Below are 13,683 nucleotides of genomic sequence, written 5' to 3'. Positions count from 1 at the left end.
TGTGAGTTAGGGTTGAATGTGAAAGTGTCTGCAATTCTTCCCAGACACGATAGGAGGGAGTATGTGATGAGAGCCTTGTCGACCAATTCAGCCCTGGAGAGATTGTGCAAGGCTCAAGGGGTAGAATTTTTTTCAGCCTGGTCTGTGCTTGTTGACAGGAGAGACTTATTCCATCCAGGTAGAAGCACACTTAAATAGAAAGGGTGCAAGAATATTTGCTGATGCTATCGAGGCAGAGTTAGGTGGGTTGAACTGCTAGTTTGGGGGGAGGGATACACAGACTAACAGATTAACAGTAGCTGCTGGCAGAGGTAAGTGATTCTTGCACTACTTCTATTGAAATGCAATTGAGCAGCAACCTGGAAAGCAAGGAAATGGAGATTTCCAGGAGTGCTGTGAGTCATAGTGGAACAAGTAAATACATGGGCTTGAAGTGCTAGTCAAGACATCAAAGGCAGATATTGTTGGGATATCAGAGATGTGGTGTCACATAGACATAAGCAGTGCAGAATTGGAATTTGGGGAGTACAATGTTTACAGGAAGGATAGACAGGACAGGAAGGGAGGAGAGGTTATGCTATTAGTTAAGAAACAAAATCTAAGGAAGTGCATCCAATTGATGTTGTTGGACAATGCAGTGTTCAGTCTGTTTGATGTGAAATATGCACTGGGAAATGAAAAATGAGTAGGTGTGTGTTACAGGCCTACTGAATCTGATGAGTATAATGAGCAACAGTGCAGAGAAATAGTGGGCGAGTAAATCAGAATTTCTTATAATGGGGAATTTTAACCTTCCAGATATTGACTGGAACTTGTGGATTGGTCACTCGCACACTAGCAAGACTTTTTTATTGGATGGCTGTTTTCTACAGCAACATGTTCGAGAGGCAACCAGGGGGAGTAATACTCGTGACCTGATCATCAGCAGTGATTATTCGTGCATTAAAAATTTGCAGATAAAGGAACCACTGGGTAACAGTGATCACGATGTACTGATGTGGGAATTACTTAAAGATGTAACTACCATCAAGGCTAAAGGGAAGGGCTTTTGCTTTTGTAAAGGTGACTACAGAGTTAGACAGTTTTTAAAAATTCTGTAAAGTGGGATCAACTGATGATGTTACCAACGTTGAATTCTAAATGGAAAGCTTTCAGGGACTTAATTTTGGAGGCTACTAGGCTTTTCATTCCAACTAAGAAATACTGTTCAAGGTTTAGGCCTAAATGGATGTCAGATGAATTAATGAGGCTCGTGGCAGAGAAGAAAAATGTATGGGATGCATATAAAGTATCAGGTGACACAGAAGCCTATGCCAGATATAAACTAGTCTGTAATCAAGTCACAAAGGAGGTTAGGCAGGAGAAGGCAGATTACGAGAAATCTTTGGCAAAGGTCGCAACAAGTTCTTTACTTATGTAAACCCTAGAAGGAAACGGATGAATCAGATTGGACCACTTAACATAGATGGGTTGACTATTGATGATCATGCTCAGGCAGCTGATAAACTGAATGAGTATTTTGCATCTACATTCACACATGGAGTTATTCAATGAGGGGAATGCCAGAAGTTTATCAAATGCTAACAGGGAGCTAAGTGATTTTTTAATAACTGAGAACAAAGTGGAGGAGAAATTGTTGAAATTAAAACATAAGAAAGGCACCTGGATTGGATTCCTTATCAAATCGTTAGCCATAATTATGAGAGCTTCTTTGAACTCAAGGCAGGTCCCCATGGACCGGAAGTGTGGAATGTATCACCAATTCACAAAGGGGGTTCAAAAGATGACATAAGGAACTACAAACCTGTTAGTTTAACTTGTGTTCCAGGGAAAATAATGTAATCACTGGTTAAAGAAGCATTGCAGGATCATCTAGACAAGACTGCAGTAGTAGTTAAGACACAGCATGGGTTTGTTAAAGGGAGTTCTTGTCTGACCAATTTGATTGGATACTATGATGTGGTCACAAAGCATCAGCAAAAATAATTTTGATATCACATACTTCGATTTCAAGGCCTCCATAACCGAGTGGTCAGTAGTGGGAGTGCAGTAGCACACGCTTTTTGAGTAGACTGGGGTTCAAGCACCTGACTGCTAAATATAGTCAAACTGCCAACACACACACTGGACCAGTGTGGCATATTATGGACAATTTCGCTCAATTAATTGTTGAGCAGGCTTCAATCCTGCAGTGGATTGATAATGGCTGCAGTTTTTTTGCTTGGATTTCAGTAAAGCTTTTGATACTGTTGCACATGGAAGACTGCTGTACAAATTGGAGAGGTATGGCATTAAGGGTAAGTTGCTACAATGAATAAAGGGATGGTTGAGTGGAAGACGACAGAGTGGTAATCAATGGACACTGCTCTTCACCGACAAATGTTATTAGTGGAATTCTCCAGGGTTCTATGTTGGACCCATTGTTGTTTTGTATATTTATCAATGTTAGTAAAATAATAAGAGGAGTTTACCTCAATATAGTATGTAGAACACTTCCGTACGATACCCTCCAGAAATTAAAATTGGGAAAAAACGAAAAAAAAATCTACAACTTACCAGTACATTAGAGTAAAATATAAATATAAATAATTAAATCATCATAATCAATATAAATAATTATTTATATTTTACTCTAATGTACCGGTAAGTTGTCGATTTTTTCCGTTTTAATTTCTGGAGGGTATCATACGGAAGTGTTCTACGTACTATATTGAGGTAAACTCCTCTTATTATTTTACTAATATTATTATCAACATAGAACATTGAGTATTACAGCTCTGATTCATACAATATATTTTTATCAATGATATTAATGAAGGTATATCAGGTTTAATGTCCAAGTTTGGAGATGATACAAAGGTTGGCAGGGTTGTTAACGACAGTAAAGACAGTATGCTAGTCCAACTGGATCTAGATAAGCTGGAAGAATGGGCTGAGAAGTGGCAACTGAAGTTTAATATTGACAAATGCAAAGTACTACATATAGGGAGCAATAACCAAAGAGAGACATACCAACTGTGTGGTACTACACTCAGGGAAGTAGAAAGTGAAAAAGACTTCGGGGGTAATTGTGAAGTCAAATATGAAGTTTGAGCAGTGCAGACGGGCTGCCAGGGCAGGTCATGGAGTCTTGCCAATGATCTATAGGAATTTTGCTAGCAGGGACAGGGAGGTGATTATCCTGTTATACAAAGCAATAGTCAGGCCACACCTATAGTACTGTGTACAGGTCTGCAGGCCTGATTTTAGGAAGGATGTAGAGTTGCTAGAACAAGTACAAAGAAGGGCAACAAGATTGGCAAGTGGAACAAAGGGGTGCTCTTACCAAGAAAGGCTTAAATTCTGCAAATTGCAGCACCTGAAGAGTAGGCATCTGTGAGGTGATCTGATTGAGATGTATAAGGCCTTGAATGGGTTGAGCAAGCTGAATGCTGATGGGATTCTTCCTCTTCCTCAGACTAAGAACCTGAGGGGGCACAGTTTCAAATTGAGGGAAGATAGTTGTAGAATAGATGTGCAGAAATTTGCCTTTAGCCAGCAGATAGTTGATTGGTGGAACAGGCTTCCATCTTTTGTTGTGGCAGCTATTAGCCTAAATAAATTTAAGGCTGAGCTGGACAGGCATTTGACACAAATGGAGGGGTGAAATGGGAGGGTTTTGGTTTTTTTTTTGTTTTTTTTTTCTGGCTGATGCTGAATAAGCTTGCTTTCTTGCATCATATGCCTCTACTAATGACTACATCATACTATCCAATCAAATTCATCAGACAAGACTTTCCCTTAACAAGCCCATGCTGTGTCTGAACTATAACTGCAGTCTTATCTAGATAATCCTGCATTGCTTCTTTAACCAGTAACTCCATTATTTTTCCTGGAACAATAGTTAAAATAACAGGTCTGTAGTTACTCGCATCACCCTTTGTTCCCCCTTTGTGAATTGGGGACACATTTCGACATCTTCAGTCCATGGGGACCTTGTACTAAGTGCAAGGAAGCTTTCATAATTATGGCTAAGGGGTTGCTTACGTTCTTTAATATAACTGGATAGATCAAATCCAATCCAGGTGCCTTTCTTATGTTTAATTTCAACAATTTCTCCTCCACTTTGCTCTCAGTTATTACAAAATCATTTAGCTCCCTGCCAAAGTTTAAGCTTTTGGCCTTCACAACCCTGCAGACTTCCTCCTGTGTGAATGTAGATGCAAAATACTATCATTTGTCAGCAGGTTCATCAACAATTAAACTGTCGATGTCAGGTGGACCAATCTGATTCATCCTCTTCTTTCCATAGTTTACATAAGTAAAGAAGTCTTTACATCCTTTGCCAAAGATTTCTTGTAATCTGACTTTGCTTGCCTAAATGTCCTTTGTGACTTGATTACAGACTTATGTCTACCATAGCCATTTGTGTCTCCTGATAATTTATATCCATCCCATGCATTTTTCTTCTCTGCCACAAGTCTCATTAGTTCATCTGACATACATTTAGGCCTAAACCTTGAAGAACTGTATTTCTCAGTTGCTATGAAAAGCCTAGTAGCTTCCAAGATTAACTCCTTGGATGTCTCATTTAGAATTTGCTGTTGGTAATATCATCAGTTGGTCCAACTGCATAGAATTTAAAAAAAATCTGAGACAACCACTGTAGTCACCACTACGAAAGAAAAACCCTTCCCTTTACCCGATGGTAGTTACATCTTTAGGTAAATCCCACATCAGTACACTGATCACTGCCACCTAGTGGTCCCTTTATCTGCAGATTCTTAATGCATGAAGTAAGATTGCTAATAATCAGATCAAGATTATTACTTCTGGTTGCCTTTCAGACAATCATCCAATAAATCAACAAAAGTCTTGCTAGTGTACAAGTGACCAATGCACAAGTTCCAGTCAATATCTGCAAAGTTAAAATCCCCCATTACAAGACATTCTGATTTACTGGCCCACTATTTCTCTGCACAATTGTTCGTTGTACTCAGTCATTAGGCCTATCATATGCTCTTCTCATTTTCCCTTTCCCAGTGTTTATGTTACAACAAACAAATTCAATATTGCACTGTCCACCCATGTCAACTAGATGCACTTCTTCAGATTTTATCTGTTTCTTAACTAACAGCATCGTCCCTCCTCCCCCTCTATCCTTTCTGTACACGCTGTATGCCACAAAATTCCAATTCTGTGTTCCTTATCTTTGTGTGACACCATGTCTCTGATATCCCAACATCAGCCTTTGATGTCTTCACCAGCACCTCAAAAATTCATTAAATTTATTTACTATACTCCTAGCATTGGTGTACATGCACCTATTCTTACTCTTAGTTACCCCAACTCAACCCATATATTTACTTGGTTCATGACTCCCAGCAGTCCTTGAAAGCGCTAGTTACTCACTTTCCAGGCTGCTGCTCATTCCAATAGAAGCAGGGCAAGGCTCGCTTTCACTTCTGCCTGAGGCTACTGTTAATCTATTAGTCTGTGAATTCCCCCAAGCTAGCAGTTTTCCAACCCACCTAACACTGCATCGATAGCATCAGCAAATATTCTTGCACCCTTTCTATTTAAGTGTATCCTATCCTCTCCTGTTAACAAGCACAGGCCACACTGAGAAAAATTCTACCCCATGACCCTTGCACAATCTCTCCAGGGCTGAACTGCTTGACAAGGCTCTCATCATATACTCCCTCCTGTTGTGTCTGGGCACAATTGAAGACATTTTCAAATTTAACCTTAACTCGCAACTTTTTTTCATCATTGACTTTTATGTCTGCAGATCTCTTACTCTTAATGTCATTAGTGCCAACGTGTACAACTATATTACCCTTTGTGCCCTTAAAAGGTGATATGTGCTCTAAGTCATCAAATTTTTTCCTCTTGCAGACATACCCCAGTCCTATTCTACCTATTCTTTTTCACAATATATATTTTCCATCTCGCAGACAACAGTCACTGACTATAACTAGCTCCTGTGGCACCAGCGCATTCTGCCTTGAAGGTTGCTGCTGTGTTGTTTGATGCACAAGAGTGAGCTCAGCTCTGGCATTGAGTTGGGTAGCTGAGAGTTTGATGGGCCCCATTTAAATTCCTTCGAGGGCATCTACCCTACTTTTCAAACTCACATAGACACCCATCAGAATGCTGAGTTGGCACCTAATTTCTTGACACTTTGCACCTAGCGCACACAAAATCATCCTCTTTGGCTAGATCATGTCCTGTTCCAGAAAGATCCACAAACATTTCACAAGTTGCACATTTTTTTAGGCTGCGATGTGTTGGAGAATTGTCCCTTTCAGTTCTCCCGCTACGTTGTGCACTTTGCTTCGCTGCTCTAGTCTGGGGCACGATTTCCAATTAAACACATGTAATTAATTAACAATGAAAATTAATAAGGTTAATAAATTTAATTGATTAATTCACTCTACTATACAAAGCTAATGCTGCAATAGTATTCTGCTATATAGTTTTATGTTATAACATTAGCTATCAAGTTAGAGATACACTGTAACAATCAATGTTAAACTAGTTATATCCTTAGCTAAATACAAAAGATAGAATATATATATATATATATATATATATATATATATATATATCTTACACACACCCAAAAAGTGATTAAAACCTTCAAAATACTTATTTATTACAATTAAAACCTACTACGTTTACACACAATTCACTTTTTAATCAAAAATGGAACAGTGATCCACTTGATTCAAAATATCTATCCTTAGGTTAGAAAATTTCTTGCTTTATGTTGTATAACCAAATTTATGTTTCTAGCATGCAAATCCACAAACCATGCCAGGATCTATTTCCAAAGTTATCTCCACAATTGATATTTTACTACCTACCATGACCTGATAGACTTCACAATGTCAAATTACTTATTGACATCCACTTCCTTTTTACCAGGGAGGTTCAATTCAATTTCAAAATGTTCCTTTCAAGAAAAGCTTCACTTCTTTTTAGTGTGGTTAAAGCTACTGAAGCTGTGTGAATCAAAGCTGGCATATTAAGCAAACCTGCAGATAGTCACAGTGCTGGCTAATGTCTGGTGCCTTACATGTCCCTCCATTGGGGAGGGGAACAGGATGTGCCAATTTTTTTTTTTTTTTTTTTTTCATAAATCAGAACTATATGCCATTACAAATAGTTTTAGAGCTGGTCATATTACAAAATTTATGAGATTTAAATATTAAAACATTACCTTGTTTCCCAGAAGTATACAGGGAACATTACTCCCATCAGGAAGATGAACTTTGTTGTCTAAATCACTTTTCCACCTAAGAACTGCATCAAAAGTGGCTGAACGAGACACATCAAATACAATGAAAGCTCCTACTGCTTCTTTGTAATAGACCCTTGTCATATTTCCAAATCTTTCCTGACCTACAAGTTTTTTTTTTTTAATATATGAAAACAGATTACATATATATGAGACACTAGAAAAGTTAACTGTATACAACCAAAGAATTGCACAAAATACAAGTAATTAGGAGGTACTGCAATATCCATTAGAGATATAATACTGTTTACACTCTGGGATACAAATGATAACATCACTGATGGAAATGATACAAGAATCCATTATCAATGTACTACACAATTTTTTTTTTGGCATTGTTCAAATTTAAAAAATGCATTGTGCATCCCTGTGAATAACCACTCTACTACATAGACCACACCCAGTCTAGCTCTACAACAAAGCAAATGTCATCTGCATGACTCTTAAAGAATAAGACAGGTCACCTTACAATGCTCCTCCCTCTCATTCTCTCAAATCAAGTGAGAAATGGTCAGTTGTAAAGTTTACTGCAAAATGATATCTCCTAACCTTGATTTAGCTGATTTTTGGTGTTCAGAGTTGCAAGGTGTCAGAAGTAGATGTGGATCCATTCCAAGAGACAAACAGTAAATCCACATCATCCTTGCCAAGATATGACCACTATTTGGCTTCATCAAAACCACAGATGAATGATATGCAACCGTAACAAAGTCTACTGCCATGAAGTGATATGTATCAATTCAGACCCAGAAATTCCCCTTACTAAACTGAGAATTTTATACCTGACAATGGTTTTGCATTCTACTAACTGTACTTTACCAGAAATGTCCACAAGGACTATATTCAAAAACACTCACTCTACCAATGACCAAATTTTCTGCACAGAAGGACTAGTTCGGCTTGCAATTCCATGCTGGAAAATCCTTAACTAGCATGAATGCAGAACTTGCAACAACCCTCCCCTCATGTATGAACATATCAAGTTCATCAAGCGAGATTGATAATCTTGAAAGGCAACAGCAGTCATAGCCCAACATCGTGATATAAATTTCATTAGAAAGATCCTGAGACCAATAGGCTTTTAATAAGCTACAATTTGATTTTTTCACATTTCATAATGTGACTACCTCATAGAGCATAACTAGTTGGCAACATTCTGAAAGAGGAAGGTACTGATGGTATAAACTTGTTATTTAAGCTCTCCTAACTAATCTGATTGGGAATTTATGAAAGATACTACTAACCAAATGAAGTATTTAACCAGCAGTTGATGAATGCTCTCAACAAAGAGTGGCCAAGAATTATGCATGATCTTCAGTTTGATGTCATGGCAGTATGAAACTTGATTTTTTTAAAATTAAAATAAAGGTTGTTCCAGATGTCTGGCAGAAACAATTTGTTGCAGGAGAAATATTGGTTGCAGAGGAATAGAGTTTTTACCAAAGTATTTTAAGTTATGAAATTTTATGGAATAAAAAAAATTCAAATATCAGTGGGGATGGGGGGGGACGACTGATGCACAACGTGATGTCAGTGAGACATGGTTCATAACAAATTTACAAGAGCTTAATATGTCCACCACCACCACATTCCATTACTGAGCATATATGTGTGATATTACAGCAGAAAACATATGCTGAAACTTCTCAACATATGGCAGAGATAGTAGATTACTTCTGTATAGACTAGAGGTAGCCTCGATCAAAAACTGGCTGGTCAGGGAAGGAATTCATTTTTACAGTGTCTAGTAAGTAAATGGTCTGTGCCAAAGGTTGACAAATATTTTTTTCTAAATGTACAATATGGGGTGGTGTTTTGCATAAATATTATAGTACTGAACAAACACCTTTCCTGAAGGCTAGGTATGATGATGTAGCATAAAAGATTAACATATCTTTTATGCTACATCATACAGGGTTTCAAGACTAGTGGCAGAAACTTTCTCCAGGAAAAATAGTCCAAATGACAAGGCAGCAAAACCACATTTACTTTTTGTGCCTGAAGAGCAGACTCAAGGTACGAGGGCACATTCAATAAATTATCTACCTACCTATGAAGGAAGGAAATGAGATAGAGGCAAAAATCTGGTTTTATTTTTCAATGCAACTCCTCTGAACTTCAATATACTTGTTCCATTTTGTTGGCAATGAGGAAATACCAGACAAATAAAATTTTGTCCTGTCCATCAAAGAATACAGAAATAGCAAACTTCGGTTCATTATCATCAGCAAAGTGACATTAGCATCCCAAAACATGGTCATAATCTTGCCAGTTGGAAGGTTATGTCCGAAATTTTTTGGGTGGAGGAGAACCCTTGTGCTTCCATTGCATCGATTCTTGCTTGGTCTCGGGATCCCAGTGAAGAAATCATGTTTCATCACTTGTAACAATTATGAAGATAAGTTTAAGGATCCCTTCCAAAAAGGCCTAAATTCTCCTCAACACTGAATTGCTTCTGCACAGGGGTCAGAAACATGGGAAACATGTCACATTCCCTAGAGATCTGGAACACCTTTAAATGTCTATCATTCAGCACAAGGGTTTCCACAGCTTGGCACATTTCTGGAGCAGTTGCTGTCACAGGCCTTCCTGGATATGGATCATAAATGGACTCTACCCCACTTGATTGTTTTCACCAGAATTTCAACTGGTACTCTGAAGGTGCACTGTTGCCATAAACAGCCACCATCCTTTCATGAATGGCCTTTGGCCCATTTCCTTCTTTGGCGAGAAACTTGACTGAACAATGCTCCAATTTTAGAAAATCCATAATTTGATACAGGTGTCTTCCTTCTGTTACAGCAGCACAACCTAAAAACATAGTGGGATCAAAATTATGTATGATTCAAGTTGAGACATGTAGGAACATGATAAATCATGAATCAAATGAAATATAACTATGGGAAGTACCTTGGGTATATAATTTATTGAATACCTCTCATAGGTAAGTATAAAAACTATCTGTTGCATGGCAGTAGTGGATGCTCATTTCCACATTTAATAAAAAAAAAAAAAAAAAAAAGTGTTCTTCAATCATTCAAAAGGTCTATCACTTCAGTAAATCTTGTAGCAGCAACTGCTACATTTTATAAAAATGGTAGTGTAATACATTCCTTAGTGCTCACCACAGTCACTTGAAACACCCGACTGATGTAACACAAATACTAGCTGTGTCATCCATCAATGGAGGTGGCCAATTCATCAATGTGCTATTCGATAGCAAGCAGCAGATGTTGAGGTTCTCGCACTTCACAGTTAAGCGGCAAGGCACCCTGTTCCCTCAAGTCTTATCTAGTCAGGATAATGAAGTTGAACTGGTTCAACTTTAGCCTTTCCAAATGAAACTTTCATAAAGCAAGTGTCAGAGACTCAGGATTTTTGAAGTACAGCTTCAAGAATTAGCAGAGCTTGGCCAGGCAAAGGTAGCATGGAGGATAATGGAAAATGAATTGAGTACTCTGTATATAGCACCCCTTCCAACAATATCTAGAACAAAAAAAAAAATTTAATTCCATAAAAAAACAACACTCCTGTGCAACTAATCTTCCATAATGTTTTTAATTTTTTTTCCATTTTGCAGATTTTGAAGTTCTATTTCGGTTTCCATAAACCACTTTCATTCAAGCATCTTATATTAAAAAGGGATCATATTGCTTGGTTAAGAATAAAAAGAACTTATTTAGAAGTGTCCTAGCAACTTTGTCCATATTTTATGCTGTAATATTTAGCAGCCACAGGTAGGAATAAAGTAGCAATAGCAGAAAAGGTTCAAATCAACCTACCAAATGCAATGAACGTTTTAGTGTAAATGTTGATGTTATTTCCCCCCCCCCCCAATATCTGATGTATACTTCAGAAAAAATATAAAATCTTGCACCAAAGGACTGGGAATGTGCATCTACTTATCTGATCACTGTTAGTCCAGCTGCACTCCAGGAAGAAATTAGCATAAGCCCCATATGGTTCAAGGAAGCCACCAGTTTCTGCAGGGAAGGGGGAGATGACCCCCCCCCCTCCTGTGTAGATCCAGCAGATCTTTGAATTTTCCAAGATGTGAACCTCAACTACCCATGAAGGTAACTTATAGTAATTAACAACTCACTGGATAAAAGAAAAATTTCTACAATCCAATCTAACACCCCTAAATTTATAGGGCCTAGTGCTAGTATCATTTATAACTGACAATTCCACCTTCATTCATTTTACTATCCCTTTCCACACCTTCAGATCATCTTTAAGGTATCTAATTATCAAGCTCTATAGCCCACATATGATCATTAACCAACTTATGATATCATCTGCAAATTTTAACTTTACATCTGTATCCCTATGACAGTATTTAATAAAATCAGAAACCATGGTCTCAGCACCAATCCAAACACTAGCCCAAGCCAGAGAAAATCAATTAAATCACAACTCTGCAGCCATCCCACAATCCACCTATGTATCTTCGTTGTGACACCAACACATTTGAGCTTATACTCGCAAAGGAAAGTCAATGTCAAAATTATTTCCTACATCCAACTCACAAACAACTCATCAAAAACAGCTTTTACAGGTTAATTAAACAAGATTTTCTCCTTTATAAAACCATGCTATATTTCTTTCAGATTACAATTTAGACTATCTGGTTAAGGGACATCAAACTAGAGTGCTGACCAGCTGCACTAATGGTTCTCAGGGCAGCTTGTGGGTAGCATTAAATGAGATATTAAAGATTTTCACGTATTTCCCACTGTCAGTAATAATTACGAAAGTTGATAAATTTTATATTAGTGTAGCTCCTCCAACCATTATTTTCATACAGATTTAACACTGCTAACCTGTGAAGGTTGACAACCTTGGGGTATTATCTATGTTACAAGTTTTTGAAGCATGCATTTGGTCCATGGACAGCCAATCTGAAAAGCTTGATTTATGAATTTGCATTCACTGGAACTTTTCTAATCCAAAGAAACGCCCCGAGTTCAATGATGCCCTTATAATTAATCTTAATAGTTCAATACATTCTCTTACTGCCTCCCTCAATTAATTGGAATATACCATCAACCACAAGAAATTTATTTCCCTTTAGGCTTGAAAATTTTTCTAATAAACAATCTTCTATAATTTCAATACTAATTTCATATTCTGCTTCATTTGCAGTTTCTCTTCAATGTGAAGGAGCTTTGGTTGTATAAAGATGCACAGTATATACAGGGTGTCTCAAAAATATTGGTAGAAACGTTTAGGGGAGGTAGGTAACATCTAAAGGAATGTGAATCGCATTGGAACCCATAACCGAAAATGTCACGGGAAAAATAGTAGCAGAGGCACAAGAAGCAGAAATGACACAAGACAGTAATTAGTGGCAAACATTTATTTGACATAATATTAACAATGGAGTACGAGATGAATGCATTTCATGATGTTACAACAGATGCTCGAAGGTTCCACCATGAGACATGATGCATGCGTGACACCGACACAGCTGTTGTTATTTGGTTTTTAGGAGCATTAGCAACTAAGGCCATATTTCTCTGGGGATATGCGGTGGTCATTACCTGACCTTTCCGCATCCTCCGTATTTGGTGGCCACGGGCTTCAACCCCCGGTCTAATCAAGAAGTGTGTGCTACGCACTGCTGCTCCTGCCCACCTGGCTATGGAGGTGCCCACTGATGCAGCATGGATTGGCGGACACGGTCGAACACACCTGGAGTTTCTTTGACAGTAGCAGCAGCGCAGACGAGTCTCGCCACGAGATCCATTTCCGTCTCCACAGGCGATCCATACACGATAGATTTGAGGGCCCCCCACAGAAAGAAATCAAGGCTTGATAAATCATGTGAGCGTGGGGGGCCAGGCAACTGGTCCACCACGGCCAATCCATCGACACCCAAAACGCCTGTTCAAATGGTCACGAACACACCTTCCATAATGGACAGGCACCCCGTCATGTTGAAAACAAATGTTGCATCTCACATTTCCTGGATCATCAAGTAACCCTGGTAGAACTTGTTCAAGAAATATCCGATATTTAGCGGAGTCCGTGTGGGATGGCAAAAGGTATGGGCCGACTAAGCAGTCACAGACCATATCTGCCTGCACATTTATTGCGAAGCGATGTTGGGCTGCATAGGGTTGCACACCGTGTGGGTTGTCATGAGCCCACACATGAGCATTGTGCTGATTGAATAAGGCCTCCCAAGTGAAATAAGCCTCATCTGTAATAACTGAACCCTTTGGAGATGAAAAGGGCGTAAGGAATTGTCGTGCCAGACACTCTGTACACTGCAACGAGACACTCCTAAGGCAGAGGCACATGTGCTGGTAGTACGATTATTCTGGACGGCATTCAACACACTTTCTTCCATGGTGGGAGTTCGCGTCGAATGTGGTCTGCCCACACTACTCCTGTTA

The 13,683-nt window shown here is 38.6% G+C and overlaps 1 protein-coding gene across 2 annotated transcripts in view; it reads right to left on the bottom strand.

Annotated features, from left to right (window-relative positions):
- Positions 1-13,683, bottom strand: part of LOC150077216 (ras-related protein Rab-32-like) — an 89,237-nt gene that overhangs the window by 25,001 nt on the left and 50,553 nt on the right. For both annotated transcript variants that reach the window (XM_090386555.1, XM_090386554.1), the window contains exon 4: positions 7,205-7,386. In XM_090386555.1, the coding sequence (XP_090242681.1) occupies positions 7,205-7,386 (182 nt within the window). The remainder of the gene's footprint in view (positions 1-7,204; positions 7,387-13,683) is intronic.

This window comes from Mastigoproctus giganteus, chromosome 12 (assembly GCF_048544385.1).
Source record: "Mastigoproctus giganteus isolate SK-2022 chromosome 12, ASM4854438v1, whole genome shotgun sequence".
NCBI lineage: Eukaryota > Metazoa > Arthropoda > Arachnida > Uropygi > Thelyphonidae > Mastigoproctus > Mastigoproctus giganteus.
Note: the sequence above shows the minus strand (reverse complement) of the source record. Positions and strands in the feature narration are given on the sequence as shown.